The sequence below is a fragment of the Papio anubis genome, chromosome 4 (genome assembly GCF_008728515.1).
Source record: "Papio anubis isolate 15944 chromosome 4, Panubis1.0, whole genome shotgun sequence".
Taxonomy (NCBI): Eukaryota; Metazoa; Chordata; class Mammalia; order Primates; family Cercopithecidae; genus Papio; species Papio anubis.
Window position 1 is genome coordinate 24,482,805 of NC_044979.1, and position 20,351 is coordinate 24,503,155.

The 20,351-nt window shown below is 42.5% G+C and overlaps 1 protein-coding gene and 1 long non-coding RNA gene across 5 annotated transcripts in view; one reads left to right on the forward strand and one right to left on the reverse strand.

Annotated features, from left to right (window-relative positions):
• Positions 1-287: 287 nt before the first annotated feature.
• On the forward strand, positions 288-2,173 carry LOC116274465. The gene is made up of 3 exons (XR_004183118.1): positions 288-848; positions 943-1,120; positions 1,613-2,173. It is a non-coding gene; the product is annotated as an uncharacterized LOC116274465 (long non-coding RNA).
• A 4,999-nt stretch (positions 2,174-7,172) lies between these two features.
• Positions 7,173-20,351, reverse strand: part of EXOC4 (exocyst complex component 4) — an 818,008-nt gene continuing 804,829 nt past the window's right edge. For 2 of the 4 annotated variants that reach the window (XM_017957173.2, XM_021935349.2), the window contains one exon: positions 7,173-8,649. In XM_017957173.2, coding sequence (XP_017812662.2) covers positions 8,412-8,649 — 238 coding nt within the window. In that variant the 3' untranslated portion in view covers positions 7,173-8,411. Of the gene's footprint in view, positions 8,650-15,835; positions 16,209-20,120; positions 20,146-20,351 lie in introns of those variants that run through there. The other 2 variants (XM_017957174.2, XM_031665916.1) reach the window with 2 other exon arrangements.

A 20,351-nucleotide genomic window follows, 5' to 3' on the forward strand; every position in this document is an offset into this window, starting at 1 on the left:
ACAGCAAGTAACAATCTTGGGTCCACCCTGCCATAGCCTGGGCCTTCCTTTGTTTTTGTTTGTTTTGTTGGTTTTTTTTTTTTTTTTTGAGACTAAGTCTCACTCTGTCGCCCAGGCTGGAGTGCAATGGCACCATCTTGGCTCATTGCAACCTCCGTCTCCCAGGTTCAAGTGATTCTCCTGTCTCAGCCTCCTGAATAGCTGGGATTACAGGCACCCACCACTATGCCTGGCTAACTTTTTGTATTTTTAGTAGACACAGGGTTTCACCATGTTGGCCAGGCTGGTCTCGAACTCCTGACTTCAAGTGATCCACCCGCCTCGGCCTCCCAAAGTTCTGGGATTACAGGCATGAGCCACCATGCCCAGCCTAGCCTGGGCTTTTCTAACTAAGAAGTGTGGTAAGAGGGGTTGCACTCTTACTACACTTCAACACAGCAGGCTTTCTTGACAGTGTGTCTGAAACTCCTCAAATAAACAGACAAGATAATATTATTTGTTATGTATATATAATATTTATGACATGCCAGGCCCTGAACGCCTCTGTTGGACAGGAGCTATTAGTATCACTGTTATCCCATTTCAAAGATGAGGCAACTGAGGGCATTTTTAAGCACGTGCAACCACATCAAAAAAACAGCATGTGCAGGAAGGTTTCTCTGACCTCCCCCTGCCATCCCACTTCTTTCCCCTCTGAAGCAGGTCATAAAACCTAGGAAGACTTTTCTGACCTTCCCCTGAAGCAGGCCTAAGACCCTCCTGTGAGAGACCAGACTGGGCGATACAGCAAGACCCTGCCTCTGAAACACCACCACCACCACCGTAAACAACAACAAAACCCCACCCAGGTTTAACTACTTCTTTGGGTCTTTATTTTTTTTCCATGTATAAGTTATATTAAATTAGCATGCTTTCTTCTTCTTAACCTGTCTTTTGTTACAGAGGTTCCAGTCAATGAACCTAAGATGGATAGAAGGAAAAGATAAGTTGCCTTCCCTACAAAGGCTAAGGCAATATGTTGAACCAAGATACACCAGATTCTAGAACCTGAGCATTTAGCCTCAGCCTCTTGGGGTTATCTCCAGTCTCCAACTGGCTGGGGTCAGCCCCCAAACCAAAGGTTTGTGCTTCCAAGATTTCTGTCAAGGTACTGGCTACAGGGATGGGCTTGGGCAGCTGGGGGTGGAAGAGAAGCAGAGAGGAGAGTGGGCAATGGTGGCCCCAAATGTGGTCCAGAAATGGTTCCTGCTGGAGGTTACAGGAGAGGACAGGGTGAATGGATGAGTCAGACTACCAAACAGTGTCACTTGGGGCTCAAGTATAGCATGTGAGAGTCCCTGCCTTTGCCACACTGGACAAGGGGGTTTGGCTCAAAATAAGAGCAGAGGGGGTTTCCGTAGCAGTGAGAGAAATTTAGCGTAGTTGACTCCATCTTGCTTCTAACCCCCAAGCAAACTGTCTTTGCTCATTCCTGTGTGTAGCCCCAGCTAACTATGGGAGGAATTTAGTGTGTAGCTTAACTTCAAAGCAAGGATGATAACAGGGCCTTCCCCAAAGTAACCCCCAAGGAGATAAGGAGGGCATACAACCAAGTAACAATGTTATGCTAAAGACCTATAGGAGTGCTGTGACCTGACCAAGGATAAAGAAGTTATGAAACTCCCTCAGACTCTTGCTGACACCCAGATGTCTGTGGTCACCTGTCACCTCCTGACCGTAACCCCCTCCTTGTTCCCTTTACCCAATATAAAAAGCAGCTTGGGATTCATACCTTTCAAGATGGTTCTTTAGGACACCAGTCCGCCATCTTGGTTTGCCAGCTTCCTGAAATAAAGTCACTTTCCTTTATTTGGAAAAAATAGTTGAGTATGTCTTGTCTTATTGGCTGTTGTGAGACGAGTGGTATGAGCTTTGGATTTGGCTATGGTTCCAAGCATGAACTCTGGTGTTGGGCAGAACTGGCACACTTACCAGATCTGGTGCAAAGCCCTTAACCTGAGCCTTAGTTTTCTCTGTAAAGTTGGGATGATAATAGTATACATCTTGTCAGATTATTGTGAGGATTAAACGAAATAATGTGGTAAAGTATTTAGCACAGAACTTGATACACATGAAGGGTTCCATAAATGGTGTTTAGAATAACATAGCAGCAATCATAAAATAAAAACCACCACAAAAACCAGCTACTAATGGTTTCCTGATCTCTCACACACAGTACATAAATCCTTGTGTGAAAGAAAACTTGAGCTGGTGATAATTAAATCAGTTTGGGATGAGGAGATTGCCGGGTTTTCCGTTTGGAATCAGGTTCCTGCTAGAGTATCTATTGCAAAGTCAGCAGGAATCTGAGGTCATTTTTCTAAATGGGATCAAGCACTCACCTGAAAACACCTAACCTCCTTTTTTTTTTTTTTTTTTCGGGTTATTCGTACACACATAAGCGGTCACATACATCTTAATAGTATGCATGTGGCTTTTACAAGTTATTGCATTCTTAGGTTCCCGGGGACTCTTGCTCCAGGTGTGTGAATATCCTGGCAATATTTTTAATTACAGACGCGTCTTTGGCCCAGACATATGAAAACGGCCCCTCCCCACATCGTGTAGTTTCATCACACTCACACCTACCTCCATTAGCAGAAATTCTCTCCTGGTGTTTGTGTCTTAGTTCACTTTTAAAGAAATTTCCAGCTCAGTTCCAATGGCTTTTGCATCTCATTACACTCTTGATAATTAGTTCTATCTCATTACACCCCAGCCCAGTTGGAATAGGATTAGTTGTTTTCAGGTGTAAACCTGTGGTGTGCATCTTACTACACCTCTTCAAAATTCCAGGCAGGCCTTCTGCCTCCACCAAATTAGGACAACTACTTCCAGCTGCGCACAGTTCATTACCCCCCCCCCCCGCCCCCCTCCATTTCAGGAAAAACCTCTGCTGTATTCCACATCTGGTCACATGCTTATTAATTATGTACTTCTTATAACAACTGTGCCTAATTAGGACAGGGTTGACACCTTGCCGAGCCTAGTGATTCTTTATGTTTTCTTGTTTTTGGTACCTCATTACACTCCCTCCAAATTATGTCCAATTTGTTTTACATTCCTGCCACATTAAGACAATCACTCTCAGGTGTGTGTATTTCAGCATTCACTTTGCTTCGGAAAGCAAAATTGTGTTGACCAGGACTCTCCTTATTTTCACATCCTGCTAGAGGGACAGCCCCTTGGCTGGTCTTCTGATCACATCTGCCCTGAATGAAATGACTCTGGCTTGGAGCTGGCCTCTCGTCTCCTTCATGGTTACCGTGAAATTTTGTGCCCTGGTCCTAGGGAGGCAGCCACAGCTACACACCAGAGCAAGAATCCTGAATTCAATGGCCTCGGTCCGTTCATAAAGGCTGTGGGGATGGGAATCCATTAGTTCCATCAAGAAATGGTAAAGTGGCCAGGTGTGGTGGCTCACGCCTGCAGTCCCAGCACTTTGGGAGGCTGAGCTCCAGGGGTTTGAGACCAGCCTGGACAACATGGTGAAACCCCATCTGTACTAAAAATACAAAAATTATCTGGGCGTGGTCTGTAGTTCCAGCTACTCGAGAGGCTGAGGCATGAGAATTGCTTGAACCCAGGAGGCAGAGGTTGCAGTGAGCTGAGATGGTGCCACTGCACTCCAGCCTGGGCAAAAGAGGGAGACCCTGTCTCAAAGAAGAAGAAGGAAGAAAGAAGAAAGAAGGAGAAGGAAGAGGAGAAGGAGGAGACGAGGAGGAGGGAGGAGGAACGAGGAGAGGAAGAAAAAATGGTAAAGGGTGAACTGCTAGGTGTGCTAGCCAGTGGGGCACAGTAGATCGTGAGAGTCTTAAGCTTCCGGAGAAGGAAAGCTCAGAAGAGAGTGTACAGAGTCAGGCTGAAGATTCGAGTTGTCTTCCGAAATGAAAGGGTGGTCTCGGAGAATCGAGGTGGGAAATAAGGACTCTGGGAAGGGTGTATCAGAGAGGAGTTGTAAGAAGCCAGTGGAAGTATAAGCTTTGTGTCACAAGGGGCTGTCTCTTTTGCCTGCCACTGCTTGACTCCCGTATCAACCTGAGCTGTAACAGGCAATTCTATCTATTTGACTGACTGAATGCAAGCATTAATGCTATGAAATTCATGGATATGACTTGACAGTAAGTAGCATCAGGGTTTGGTTGCCAATTCAACTTGTCTGTATTGGAGTTTTTCCTCCCAAGCTATTTGAAACATAAATAAGGACTGTCAGGCTCAGAAAACATTCAGGCAAGAATAAAGTCTTGGAGAGAGGCTGGGGCTTCTTGGAATGGGGTTACTCTGCAGAGGGCAGTAACTGCCAGAAGAGGGTCCTACCAGATTAGTAGTAATGTAGTAGAAGTAATAGTACCTAAGGAGGGGCAAGACACAACCCCTATGTTAGTCCATTTTCATACTGCTATGAAGAAATACCTGAGACTGGGTAATTTATAATGAAAAAGAGGTTTAATGGACTCACACTTCCACATGGCTGGGGAGGCCTCACAATCATGGCGAAAGGTGAAGGAGATGCAAAGTCACATCTTATGTGGCAGCAGGCAAGAAGTGTGTGGGAGAACTGCCTTTTATAAAACCATCGGATCCCGTGAGACTAATTCACTATCACATGAACAGCACTGGAAAAACTCACCCCCAAGATTCATTAACCTCCTACCAGGTCCCTTACATGACACATGGGGATTATGGGAGCTACAATTCAAGATGAGATTTGGGTGGGGACACAGCCAAACCATATCAGCCCCTTTCTTCAAGTAGGTCAGAAACAAGCAGGAAAGCTCATGAAAAGCCTCTGCTTTTTCCAGTGCAGTGTCACTGGCTGTTTCAAGAGTAAGGGCTGTAGTGGCTCAGGCCTGGTTTTACCACGAAACTTGAGCTGATCTGGACATACTAAAAAATAAACTTATCTTTCAGAGCCTGGAAGCAGGGCTTGTCCTCTTACAGCAAGGGCAACCTGAGGAACCAATCCTTGTCTAATCATTGGGATGAAATCAGTGTGGAGGGGAAAACGTTCTAGTTGGGCAGTAAGATAACAAAACCCTACTGTGAGGCGGGAATAAAAACACTGTCCTAGGATAAGACCCTGAAAGAAACTGTATTAATAGAGCAGGTAGAAAGAAGTGCCTGTGGGGTAAGGGGCACAATATCATCCAAAGAGTAGTTTCATTTATAAATTAAAAGGTATACTGACAGGCAATAATATGATAGCTAAAAGTAACCACAAAATGTAGAAGAAACCACTACCTGCACATCTGAGAACACAATTTGCCTGTGTGTGTGCATACATATGTATATATATAAAAAATAGTTGGATCCCAGCTGATGAACTAGTACTTCTTTTTCAAGGAATTTATTCCAAGGATGGTTAACTTGGAAGAGATTCTTTCAGTAGTTTCGGGGCCCTTGGGTATGGAAGAAAGGAAAGTAATATTTATGACATGGGTTGCTGTGAGGACAAAATGGGAAGACATGCTAAGTACCAGAGAGTAGATAACAGTGTTAGCAGAAGGAAGTGCTCTCTGGGAGCTGCTGTACTGATAACCAAGTCAGATGACATCACTCCAAAGCCTTCCTTCTTCATGGTCATGTTGATTTCCCATCTCAGGATCCCTCCTACTCCTGTGGGCCTTCTCCACGGTGCAGTGACTAGTGATGCGGGCAGCAGTCCACATGTCCCTCCCATTTGTACCTCTGTATAAGAATGAGAAAATGGTTTGCTTTGTTTCCAGCACCCCTTCTGGTAAGGCCTATTTCATTGGCTTTTTTGTTGAGATGCAGTCTTGCTCTGTCGCCCAGGCTGGAGTGCAGTGGGGCAATCTTGGCTCACTGCAACTTCCACCTCCCGGGTTCAAGTGATTCTCCTGCCTCAGCCTACTGAGTAGCTGGGATTACAGGTGCGCACCACCACACCCAGCTAATTTTTGTATTTTTAGTAGAGGTGGGATTTCACTATGTTGGCCAGGCTGGTCTAGAACTCCTGACCTCCTGATCCGCCCACCTTGGCCTCCCAAAGTGTTGGGATTATAGGCGTGAGTCCTGCACCCAGTCTTTGTTGGCCTTGTTATCTGCAATAGCACACTTAGGGAGAGGTCATCATGCAAGAACATTATGTAACTCTGTATGTGTTTGGTGGGCCCTGTCCTTGGCAGACCTTGGCTCTCTCTAGCTCTTTCTGGTTGGTCAAGGCTGTAAACAGCACAACAGTCTCACAAAATACCCCTAAGTAGGATCAAAATGTGGAAATATTCACTGTGTTTCAAAGGCATGTAGGTTCTTAGGTAGCCGTTGACTATCCACTGAGTGTGTCACTGGCTGTTCTTTACCTGTGGAAGAATAAAGACTGATGTGCCAACCTTCAAAGAAACTTGGATGTCCTAAATGTCTTGGAAGAGTCCTAGAGCCCCTTTTCTGTGCAGAATTACCGTGTTCAGTCCCGTCATTGTAAGCAAAGCAGGGATTTCACTTTCCTAAATGTTGCCCCTGAAGCAGCTCATCTGTCATTTTTAGGTTGGTTCTCAGGGCTCTTGACATTCTGCTCAATCCAAACCCATGTCTCTTTCCACACCCCAAAAAAACTAGTCTGAGCACTCTCAGTCCCACCCTGGCTCTGCTGCCATCACTGTCACCACTCCGGGTTCTCCACCTGGAGTGGACAGGAAGAAAAAGAAAAGGTACAGAATCAATGCTGGGGGTCATGGCCATGAAGAAGCAGCTTAGGCAACCCTAGTCTCCTCTCATCCCCCTTCTCCCACTACTGCTTCTAGGGTAGACTATTTCTCATGATATTGTTTAGGGCAGTATGTTTTCCCACAGTTGTCTCCTACAGAGATTCTTCTTCTTCCCAGTTAGGCCCTTGGAGCCAGATTGACTACATTCCTTCCCACCAGAATCCCCTGGAACCTCCAGCTGCCCAGTGAATCCCCTTCACGGCAGCCCCACTGCCTGACCTGATTCTGACCCAGCCCTGAGTTTGAGCTGTTGGGATTTTTGACTCCAGTCCAGTTCCCACACTCTTAGATAATAAGGGTGTCCTCTTCATGTATCCATTTGCTCCTGTGTGTGGCAGCATGGAGCACATATTACGCTTCTGGGGAATATTTGCTGAATAAAGAATACAAGAAAAATAACATGAAACATTTAAGCTTCTCAAAACACTTTTTAATATTCCATTTTCCCATCAAGACCAAAGTTGTACAAACAGGTATAAAATCCCCCACCTTCAGGGTGTGAGGCATCACTGTGTGTGCTCAAAGTCCCTCCTCCCCTTTCCACGAGTTTTCAAGATGTGGCCCAGTCAGTGCTTTGCTGCCTTCTGTGACCTATGAACCATGGCCAGCAAGAGGACTGGGGACATGGTGAGGTCCAGTGTGCCAGGAACACGGTAAATGCCCACAATGCGGGGGAGAGGACAATCCAGGGACAGGCTCAGCTGGAGGCCACACAGAGGAGAAATGTCACTCTGTCCCATCTTCCCTGCATTCAGCTGAGCTCAGACCAAGTGAGCACCTAAGAATCATTTACTCCCAAAGGATGTTTCAAGTGAGATGAAATGTTCTCTAACCGTTATTCTCTCCGAAATTAGGGCGGCGGGGGGGGGGGTGGGGGGGTGGAAATCAAGCAGATGGTTGAATTGCCTTTCATTCCTCCATATTTGTCTAATTGTATGGCTCTTGGTTTTTATATAGCAGAAATAAAACAAAATGGCAATAACCCAACCTACAACCTGTGTACAAGATATAGCATACAAAACTGTCCGGGGACTGGGACCAAAAGACTTCGATTCCCAGCCCTAAATTAGAGGTTCTGTTTTGTTAGGGAAGTTTGTTGTAAACAGCAGCTGAGAAGCCATTTATTTGACTTTGCCAATAGAGACAGACAGCAATGCACAGACACTTATTTCATTGAACTGTAAATGGATAAGGTCAGGAGAGGAAAAAATCCTACTGTTTATGTAATAGAACCCTACTAAATGGTTTTAGGAAGGGACCAAAACTTAGGTAGCAGTCTACTTTCCAAGGCTGGAATTTTATATATATATATATAGAGAGAGAGAGAGAGAGTAATAAATGAAATATTAGTAACCCATCCACTCGTTTTTCAGAGTCCAGCAATTTGATACCACCTTCCTCCCTATCCCACCCTAGTCCCGTTAGACTTGACTGCATTAAAGTAGTTGTTCAACCAAAACAGTCAGTACTGTTGCCTTCCTTTAGCATTTATATGAAAAGTCAAACTAGAGAGAAAAAATCCTTATACCTCCTCTCCACTAAAGCAACAGTGTAGAGAAAACTAAGCTCAGAATATACCAATAACATACCAAGGGAAAAAGTGAGTGTGACTGAGGGGACCCCAGCTACCAACCGAAGTAGGCCCTGCTAAACGGTAGTTATCTTCTTGTCCTTGGTGGCTTGCTTGATGGCAGCCTGCTCGCAGATGATCTCTTTGAGCCGCTGCAGCCTCATGTTCTGGGTGGTCAGTTCCCCCACCCCTGTCTGGCTGCGGTGCAGCAGGGTCAGGGCGTGGATGTACTCCAGCTCCGTGTACTTCACACCCTGGTCCACCACCAGGTTCAGGAGCTCGTCAGCTGTGTTGTAAAGCATCTCGTAGTACTGCCTGAGAAAGCGAGAGAGAACACTGCTCACCAGCTCCACCATTGGTAACATCCGTCTCGAGGGGACAAATGTGCTGTCCATACATTGATTCCTCTACTTACTTCATAAAAATTGATCAGCAGGCAGTGTTCTAGGCCCCACCAATAGAATAAAGAACATGACAGCCACAAGCTCTGTCCTTTGGAGCTCACAGGAGCTCTCTTCAGGAGAAGTCTAAGTGAGGACCCAGGGAGGCTGCATACCTTTCAGTGGCTCAGTTCATTCTACATTGTTTGCTAATTTTGCATTTACCGTGGGAGAGAGGAAAGAAAAGTAGGGGCATAGCCTGAAGAAGGAGAGAAGGCATTGTTAACAGGTTTTTGTCTCATTCAATCCTTCATTCATTCATTATTCATTGGAGGTTTTGTGAAATACTGTACATGGTTTTCTGCTCCATAAAGTGGGTTAATAATAGTACCTACCTCTTGGGGTTATTGAAATAGTTGAGTTAATTAATACATACAAAGCACTCAGAGTGGTGGTGCTTCATAAAGATTAACTATTAGTATTAGAACTATAATGATGCTAATGTGTGATAGTAATGTGATAAAATTAATAGTAGTACATAAGGATGGGCAAGACACAGCCCCTTTCCTCAAGTAGCTCAGAGACAAGGAGGAAAGGTCCTGGAAAGCAGAGACAGAAGGATTTCAGTGCTGTTGACCAAGTTCATTCCCATGCACTGTGCCACTTACCCCTCACTCCACCCAGGGGCTACGCCTGCCTTTTCCCAGACACAAAGACCAGAGCATGGAGAAGTTAGAGGGCTTGCCCATGGCACAAAGACAGGGGCTGACTATGCCAGGATCTGAATCCAGGTTTTCTGACTCTAAGTTCAAGAATGTTTTTTCATGGACATTTGACAACTCCCAAGAATATTCTATGTGCCATAAGTGAGGTCCTAGTACCGTGAATTAATAGCAGAAGAGGAGAAATTGCACCATGCTGAGGGGATGGTGTGGGACTGAGGAAGACGTCCTATGGGTAAGATTCTGTCAGGCAGGGCTTCCACAAAGGAAATTCTAGTTGGAGGGAAGAGCATGAGAAAAGGCATGGATGAGTAATCTGGTTAGACTGGGGAGTGCAGAGCAATAGCAGAAAGTCCTGGGATAAGGCAGTTGAAGCCTCTGAACATCAGGCTATGACTTTAGACCTAGTTAAGCCAATAAAGGACTTCCTTTTTCCAGAGATCAGAGGTGCCATTCAAAGTTGTGCTTCTGGAAGACTAATGTGACAACGGGATGCAGAATGGTCTGGGAGGGCATTGGTTACAATTCTAGCAGAAAGAGGAGACTTGACAGCCACTTAATGGCAAGGCCATTGGCCTGGGCGGTGGAGAAAGACTTGTGCCTATAACAGAAATATGCATTAGAGTGATTCTTCAATGCAGCGAGAAGATGAAGGTGGGAGTCAGGAAGTGGAGAAGACGACCACTCACCATTTTTTAAGCCAATACTGTGCCACTGCTCTCTCTCAGAGTCTACTGGACTCTGAGGCTGTGACTTGCACAGCCACTCCAAATTACCCAGGAGGTCAAGTTCAACACAGACTCTGAGCCAGCAAGGCTTATCACAGCTTGTCAGAGAAATGAAGAGTGTTACTCACTTCTCTCTGACGTGAAGGGTAACTTTGCCAAGATTGAGGGGACAGAACCAGGCAGTGCACTCAAGGCAACTCTTGGGGGCGAAAGAATCTTCCAGACCAAACAGGATCAGTGGCTCAGAAATCCTGTATTATTAGACTCAGGGCCGTGAATTTGTTTCTTTCTCATCAGGAACATTTTGAAGAAAAAGAGCCTCCTACGGGGAAATGAAGCTATCCTTGTGGTAAGAAATACATTCTAGGAGCTCCATAATTTCAGGCCTGTTTTACTGAATTGCTGGTGCAAGGGGAATGCGGTCAGGAAGAGCTGCAGTGTCTTTTCACATGGTTAGCTTCTTTTCCTCCTGCTAAGCCTCCTTTTCTAACTAACACACTCTTTTAAAAAATAGGGGAAAGAATAATCTTTTGTGACTATTCCCCAAATAGTGGCAGAAATTCAAAGGGCTCTTTGTAGATTTTTAAGTTAATGAGGATCTCCTGGGAGCAAATTGGTCAGCCTCCTTGTGTACAGGGGGCTAATTTTTCCTTTTTTTTTTGAGATGGAGTCTCGTTCTGTTGCCCAGGCTGGAGTGCAGTGGCACAATCTCGGCTCACTCCAAGCTCTGCCTCCTGGGTTCACACCATTCTCCTGCCTCAGCCTCCTGAGTAGCTGGGACTACAGGCGCCCACCAACACGCCTGACTAATTTTTTTGTATTTTTAGTAGAGACGGGGTTTCACTGTGTTAGCCAGGATGGTCTCGATCTCCTGACCTCGTGATCCGCCCGCCTTGGCCTCCCAAAGTGCTGGGATTACAGGCGTGAGCCACCGCACCTGGCACAGGGGGCTAATTTTCTACAGTGGTTTCAAACGATGTTCATTTTGGCATCACAGAACCAGATATATAGTAATCACTGGTCGAGGGCGACCCTGAATATCGACAGAAATGCTTGGTAGAAGAGGAGAAAAAACTCCACTTCCAGAGGTGTGAGACCCCAGTATCAGCTACAATCAGTAAATCTTTTGAAGTTTCATGTTTAGCATAAAACTCACATGAACTTTGCATTCTACTCCTCAATGTATCTGCTGTAATTTAAATACAGTTTCTAAGAAAAACTTGATGCTGCAGGAAGATGCATCATATTAATATTTATCCTATAGCTTTGCATGTCCCCTGGCTCTCACTGATATTGGCCCCTATTTTGAGAAATGATGCCCTATGTCATCTAACTCTGTTTCCTGTAGATGCACAGGTGAAGGAGAGAGTTGTCTATTAATGAAACTTCCTAAGAGTATACATTTTTAAAAATTGCCCAAGAAGAGCTCATACATGCATTGAGATTCACCAAATGAAATGAGAGCGAATCTGGGGCTCACGATTTTTTTAAAGCTGGAAGGAACTTGAAAGCTGTGGTTTCAAGACTAGCAGTTCTTGAACTTCAGGGTACCTAACTAAGAATTACCTTGGGGTGCTTATGAAAAGTGCAGATTCCTGAGGCCCCATCCCCAGATACGTGCTTTTTAAAGGTTCTGAACCAGCCACGAGTCAGCCAGACTCTGTTTGGTAGACGAACAGTTACAGAACTACTGTCTCCTGCAGCCAAGGACCTAAACACATCAGGGAAGGCTACAGAAGCAATAAAAGGTTTGTGATGCTTTTCACTGAGATTAAACCAAAATAACTGGATTTCTTTGTATTAGGATGTTGGTATTTTTATCATTTATCTTAAGAAGCAACACTGAACCCATCATGCCAGATGAAATTGGATTTCTTTTGAAAAATCTGATGAATTGTTTCCAGGGATACTGGCTGCTTTTCTACAGAGGCTGTTGTTCCACGCTGGGAGCAAACAACAAAACAAAGATGCCTGCATTTCTACTCCTGGCTCGTCCAGTGTGATGAGTGATAAAGGGCATGCTGCTTAAGTCCTTAATGTTTCAATATCCTCTGTGCAATGAAGACCTTTATAAATCCCAGAATGACAGTCTGAAGTGGACTGAGAGACTAAGAGTCCTCAAGAGCCTCAGATGAACAGTGCCCCTGAATTGCAAAGCGAGTTATTCAACAAAATTGACAGGTAACTGATGGTATATTTTCTATAGTTACGGAGAAAAAATTCCTCCATAACCATGATGATATATTAGATCATAAAGAATCATAAATATTTAAAGACAGAACAAAATTCATTTATCTTTCAGAATGGTACCCAGGGGCAAAGATGACTACACTGACATAGCAACAGTTTCACTTGGAGGTGGGGAAAAGATGCTACCAGGTGCCCTGAAGAGAAAATAGAAAAATGCCCCAAACTATACCATTAGAATGAGCTTCCATGATGAACACTGACAGACCGAAATGAAATCATGTCACCCAATAGGGATAAGTAATTTATCAACACTTATTGAGGCCCCAGGAAATTGAAAGCTTGGTCTTCATTATTGAGCATTAAAATAGCAGTCATGGCTTCCAGGGCAACACGTTTTCCATTTGATGACACTTTGCTCGGGCTGCCTGGATGGGATCAGTGAATGCACATTTGATTGAGACATTTTCTGGCTCAGGGCTTATAGCCCTTCACAGCCTCTTCATAGCCTACAATATTCAGCAGCCAATTGCTAGATGTACACCAAATATCTTATTCTGGAGACCAAAGAGTTTCATGTCACCCTGGTGGATGGAACGTTCTGGAAGGAGATGTGTGCCTTGCTGTGGTTTCTCCTACCCTTTGCTGTGTGCCTTTGAGCAGCAGTTCCCAAAGTATTATGAGCAGAGAGGGTGAGGGAGTGGAGCGACAAAGAAATGGAGGTGTGACTTCACAGACTGGTCTTATGTGCAGAGTCTAGAACATGACAATGTTTATGCTTTGTTCTGGTGCAAACAGATCATTTTCTCTTATCTTCCTCATGTTTGCTTTATCAACAGACTGTTCTCTGTGGCTTTTTCTTTTGTGCTTTATTTTAACGGTATAGCACTGCGACTCTTTCTCCCCCATACATTCTGTTTGAAAGCATTTCTACCAGGAAGGAAATGCAAGGTATTTTGGAAAGGTGGGCAGATATTTTTAAAGTTTTAAAATAAAATTTTATCTTCCTCTGATTGGAAAGTTAATACATGTGGCATATAGAATATATGGGCCATAGAGAAAGATTTCTCAGAATTCCATCATAAAGACAAACCACAGTTTGGCATATTTTCTTGTAGTTTGCCCCCACCACATGTAGGGTTCTAGCCAATTTTTTTCTTATAGTTGAAATATTTAGGTTGAAACACAATTGGATACTTCAATTGTTTCCAATTATAAAGACTTACTTTCTCAGGGACAGATTTCTAAAAACAGAATTAGTTAAAAGATAAGTATATTATTGAGGACACTCGACAATGCTGCCAAGTTGCTTGCTAAAAAAGCTCTATCGATTTATCCTCCTATCAACAACATATGGGCAGCATTTAACTCACATTCTTTTGAATTTGCATGAGGTTGAACAATTTTTCATCGACTTGTTTTTAATGTATGTAGGTATGTGTGTATGTATAAATGAATTGTTGGTATCTTTCGATCTTTAAGTATTAGTGCTTTTCTGACTTCTCTTTAAAAGCTTTTCATAAATTTTCATAGACAAGAGGCCAGGGAGTTTTGTCATCCCTGGTTCTACCTCCCACGTTGGCATACTCAGTGCAAAAATTAGTACTGTATCTCTGAAAGTGATTAGAAAGTTTCAGTTCCCTGCTTTGCAAATTGAGGGAAGAAATATTCACTAACATAAACTATTCCCACCCATGGCAACTCTTGTTCCTGTACTTGTAGGCGTTCAATAAACTTTGCCTGTAGGGGTGACAGCAAGGCCCTGACTGGGGAACTGTCCAAGGTCCCTGAGGAAAGCTTTGCCTGTTGCCTTCCTTTACTTTGTAGAATTCAGGTCCTAGATCCCGGGATGGAAACTGTGTTTTAAAATATATAGCTACATCTCATGCTGGGTTTTGGAATCTGTCTTGATTGTAGAATATTAATAATAATGTCTAGTTTTTAGGTGCATTTAAATCCTTTTAAATAGGTGCTACAATTATCTACATTATACATATGAGAAAACTGAGCTCCACAGAGTATGAGTGATTTGTCTAAGGCCTCAAAATGAAAGACTTTGAGCCCTGTATTTACTCTAAAACCACCTTAATACAAAAATATTTGAAACTATAAAAAGCAAAAGAACTGAAAAGAATATTTTTATCGCTGACTCATTTGAGTCTTGAGTACACAAATATGAATTAAATAAAATTCCCATACTCAGCTCTGCCTTTCATTGTAATGCAATGAGCCAGTACTGTGGCGATTCAAATTCGTTTGTACAAACTTTGCGGTTATATTTGAACAACACTGGATTTCATCTGGGAATTCGGTGCTCTTAACCAAGTAATGCAGTCATGTTGTAAATTTAACACTTAATTTGGGAGTTTACAGGAAAGATTTTTTGGCTTTTTATTTCTTTTTATTTCTTTTATTTCTTCCTTTTTTGCCCCTTCAAGCTGGTAATGGATGAAGTAACCTTTCTTTCCAAAAGTTGACTGTCCCTCTGATTCAGTACATTTTTGGGGAAGGGAGACAATTATTTTCATTGTAAAGACTTTCTCTTGTAGTCCTTCCCAAGATAAAGTTCCAGTATTAATGTCAACAAATGAATTACGTGCTGAATCTGACTTTTGAAATACAAATTTGAGAGGGAGAAAAATTGAGCTGAATAAAACCTAGTATTGACCATAGCTCCCAACATTATTTTTAGCCAATATCTATAGCATTTTGAGCACTTTAATAAAAACCCAATGGTAGACAGGTCACTAAGTTGTCAAGTGAAGCAGTGAACTCCTGTATTCTCCACCAACTCAGTGGTACCTATGATAATAACAAGGAAGTGACAAGAGAAAAAAGAGTAATCCATAAACCAGATAATCATCCATAAATAATTGAGAGGTCATGGTTATAACATAACAACTTAGTGAGGTAAATATTTAAGAGATCAACTAAACTCAGATCCTGGATAAGTCTTTCATTCCTCACTACTAACTAGCCATGTGACCTTGGGCAAATACCATCAGCTCTCTGGATCTATTTCTCAAGTCCAGAGCAGAAAGGTTACAGCAGATGCTATATAAGCACTGGCATTTTTGGATTTTAAACCTTTACAGCATCCCCTGCTTAGTCCTTTAAAATCATGGGGCTCCCATCAGAATTAGCTGATGCTGTTTTTCTTCAAGCAATGGTAGACAAGAGGCAGTAGCAATTGATTTGAAAACTCTGAACAAGTGTAATCTCAGCTCAAATGGACTTCCCAGACCAATAATAAAATGGATGGTAATCTGTGTGTCAGAAGAATAAATTAGTTTATTAAAAAGTGTTATCTAATTGCTCTTATTTGTATTCCCCTTCGAAGAGCTTAGAGTTTATTACAAACATGATTGAAAATTCTAATTTAAAATGAGCTGAAGTTATTTTCATTTTAGGAATGAGAAAACTAAGGTAGAGAAAAGCTAAATAATTTTCAGACAGTTCATGGCACAATTAGGTGTATATTCTATACCGGGGTAGTGTTTTTTTTTTTTTTTTTCCACTTCTCACAACAGATTGTACAGGTTTTTGCTGTGACCAGGACATGCTAGAAGCAAAGAATGGTCTTTAGAAAAGATATTGCCTATATTCCCTCAGCTGGTGGCAGCAGAAAATCATTCAAGAGGTAAAGATAGCCTGGGAGCCTGTTGCTTTAAGGTTTGCTTGGGCTTCTTTGATCGGTCATGTACCTACCTGTTTTTTATATATAGTGACACATGCACGCACCCACCCTTTGTCAATGGCGCTATCCTTAAATGGCAGTTACCAGTTACCTCTTGGCCTTGTTCTGATAACCATCACGCCTCGGCAGTACTGCAGGGGTTGGGCTCTCCTGGGAGGCGCTGAAAGTTAAAATCAGCTGTTTCACTCCTCTCAGGAAGGTAGGTATCCTGACATTTTTGATAGACAGCAGCAGCTAGAGCCTTGCTTTATTTCTCGTCAGAAAATAAAACCACTTGAAACAAAGAAAGTCCTCCAGGACATCCCCATCAGCGTCGAGATGATGACACACTCCCAGGCTTGGTTACAGTCATTGAAATAGGGCTAAAATTTCTTTTTGTTTCCTTAGCTAGCTAGCAACTTTGCTCCCCGCCTTTGGAACACATTCTAAATTTATAAACATCTATGGTTGAAATGTCCTCTTCAACAACTTAAGGATTCATATGTCACTCTCCGCTACATCAGATAATTTTTAAAATTACGTTTTCTACAACAGGGCTGGAGAAAGATCTGCATTTGAAATTCAGTACAATTAAAACTGTGTCTCTTTGGTCTGGCACTGCCTTTGGTCAAACCCTATTTGTATGAACAATTATTCAGTCCATTAAGAAGTCTGCTCAACTCCTTCTCCCATTTTGAAGGTTTTAATAAATATTGATCAGGCACATTTCTGTTTGCACTTGCCAAGACAATTCTGATGGATTCATCTTCTGATGTTATCAAATAATGAAATATGAAAGAGTGAATAGAATTACCCTCTTGTTCTGTGATTTTTTATTTAGGGCCTTCATTTTACTTTCATAATTGTGTTTGTCTCATACTTCTGTAAATGTTCTTTTGATTATCAAAAGGTGAGTCCAGGTTAAGGAATGCTATTCTGGGCTGAATATCACTTTAGAGTCTTTTCAATTTAAGAAAATAGTTAATCAAATATCACTTTAGAGAGTCTTTCTGATTTTTAAAGACAATTTATCTAATATCATAGGTTGATAAAAAGGACATTGTATTATATACTTTGGTGACCACAAAGCTACATATCATTTAACCCAATTAGCACAAGACTCTTGTAGTGTGTATTAGCTACATTTTTCAGATTAGCAATCCGGGAAACAACTGCTGAGAGGCCCTACGGCTTTTTCAATTTTTAGTAATAAAATCACATCATTAATTTTTTAATAAATAATGCAAAGGATTTCTTCAAAGCAAAACCTAATGTTATTACTAATGCTTAGGAAACTCCAATAACATTTTAAATGTTAATATGATATAGAAAGGTATAGTCCTTGGCTTCAAGAAGCTTTATTTATTTATTTTTAAAATCCAATCCAGGCCCAGATCAAAAATACCCAAGGCATGAAGCAAACATTTTAATTTAAAGTAAAGGAAATCTAGGGTTTGGCAGTCTGCCTGCCTGCCCTTGTCTCCTGGTACATAAGAAGGGCACAAAGAGTTGGAGTGCCCTAGACAAGGGATAAAAACGCTTCTGCTCCAAATGACGACCAGGGTTGGAAATGAGATGGTGGAGTGAGTGGGTAAGGGGCTTCCTGTATTTATAATACTGGATCTTGCCCTACCTGTGGGTGTGTGAGGAGAATGGTCAGTGGCAACAGGCATGGCCTGCATGGCTTTGATGGGAACATATGCTCCCATCAACGAGAGCATGATGAGCATGATGCCAGCGAGGCCAAGGTAATGGTTGATTCTGGCAGGTGCCAATTCGTTCTATTTTTTGGCCACTGACTCTGCCCCTAGCCAGCTATTTCACAATGATGTTAAGACAGGGCTGGGGGAGGCTGAATGGAGAGTTCACTGCAACCTACTACAGCTGCTGGGAGTCTTAAGACGCAAGGACTGCTATTCAGCCATCACTTGGCTGAGTCACTCAAACCCTGATTCCTGACCCTCTGGTCCTGGTTGGTGACTCTGGCACAGTTCTTGAAATTGTAGATCTCTCTGCCTTGCTGAGACACAAGATCACTTCTTACAGGACTGAAGGGCCACAAAGGAAAATGATTTCGTAGAAGAACGAAAAAACTCTGGAATATTTGAGAAGTGTGAGCATATGCAAATCAGCAGGTCCCACTGGCAAACACTTGAGGGTGTATTAACTAAGCCTTTAGGTAATTTATGAAAGACAGAAAAGCTAAATAAACCAAAGCTACAAAATGGGCCACCTGAGATTCAAGGACATGTGACTCAGAACAGATGTCAATTAGAAAAATAATAGACTAACTAGAAAGGAGCTAATGGAAATATGAACAGTATCCAGCAGGTTTAATTAAAGACCCAAATACTCTGACAAACGTGATGGATAGCTTTGGATAACAATGTGAATTTGGTGGATGAAAAGACTACCGTGGCTGATATATATTTGAATGTCAGTGAACCATTTGATGCAGTGCCTCTAGAAAAATATAACTAGAAAAATGAATTTATTCTGAATGGCTACCCTCGATAGGACACAGGCTGAAAAACAAACAGAGGGTAATGATAACGGCAAGTCAACAAATGCAGAAGAGAAGCATCTAGTGAATGCTAAGGATGCTGGCTTTAGAACTGATCTCACTTAATACCTTCATTAATGGACAGGAAGATACAGAGTGGTGAAAGGGGCCAATGTTAGTGAACGGGGAAGGGCTGTGAACGGCAACAAAAAAGGAAAAATCACATCAAGGACCCCAGGGAATCTGGAATTATGGGAAGCAAGTAATGAAAGGCGATTCATCTTAGAAAAACCCAAGTGAATTTGTTTGGGAGAAATTCTAACCTCCTATATTTATTCAATAGTTGGGAGAAACCTTAGAACAGGTGGGTGAATGGTCACTGGGTGGGGGGGAGGAGGAGGTGGGTGTGTTGGGGTGGGTGGTAAGGGCCATGGAACCAGAGCATTTCTTATTTCCTATTTAAAAAGTACAATTTCTGTAATCCCAGCACTTTGGGAGGCCAAGGTAGGTGGATCACCTGAGGTCAGGAGTTCGAGGCCAGCCTGGCCAACATGGCAAAACTATGTCTTTATCAAAAATATAAAAAATTAGCTGGGCGTGGTAGTGTGCACCTGTAGTCCCACCTACTTGGGAGGCAGAGGCAGGAGAATCGCTTCAACCTGGGAGGTGGAGGTTGCAGTGAGCCAAGATCATGCCATTGTACTCCAGCCTAAGTGACAGAGCAGGACTCCATCTTAGAAAAAATAATTAAAAAATAAAGTAGAAGAAAAAGTACCAGCTATAGAGCAAGGAAGTGACAATGATTTGTCTTTGTTGTACTTCATAGTTCTTCTTTTGCTTTATACTGTAAGCCAACTGAAAGAAAATCAGAAAAGAGGCTCAGATGGGATTAAAGGGACAGGAGGTTGGGGGAAAATAGAAGATTAAGAGAGATTCAGGTCAATTTTTGCTCAAATGTCTGCTTGTCAATAAGCGAGGTTTTCCCTGACCACCTTTATTTTAAAAGATACTTGCTCCATCCTCATCAAGCTTTGTCCTTTAAATAAGCTTTAATTTTCTTTTTAGCATTCATCTCCATCTAAAAAATGTATTTCCAAAATATATTTAAAATTATATATTTAAATATAAAATCAGAGATACTTTGATCAGCATATACAATGGTTAAGATCATGGACTCAGGAGCCAGTGGCCTGGGATTTCAACCCAATTCTGCCTCTTCCTATTTGTATGACTTTGGACAAGTTATTAATCTCTCTGTGCCTTGTTCTCTTCATCTGAGAAAAGGAAATAGTAACATAGGATTGCTCCAAGGCTTAAATGATTAAGAACAGTGGCTACACAGAGTAAGAATGTAGAAGCATTTAGTATATAAACAAGTATCTGCTTCCCCCTCCTCCAGTGCAGGTTCTATTAGAGCGGAGCTGACTTCTGTTTTTCTTTTGTTTTCTTTTTGAGATGGAGTCTTGCTCTGTCGCCCAGGCTGGAGTGCAGTGGCGTGATCTCTGCTCATTGCAAGCTCTGTCTCCCGGGTTCACGCCATTCTCTAGAGCAGGGCTGAATTCTATATTCAACTTGCTCTTACCCCTTGGTCTAAGGAGACGGTAACTAGTGAGTGCTGAGTAAATGAAAAAGAATGAATGAATGAATGAATGAGAGAGCTGATAGTCTATACATGTCATTAAGTATGGCATACGATCTAAAAAGCAGTCTATGATTCTCTGACACTGGGAAGAGAGGAACTATGAATGAAAGAATTGATCCATATAAAACATAAAACGTTATTCTGATGTAACTCCAGGGGGAGATGGTCAGGATAATGGT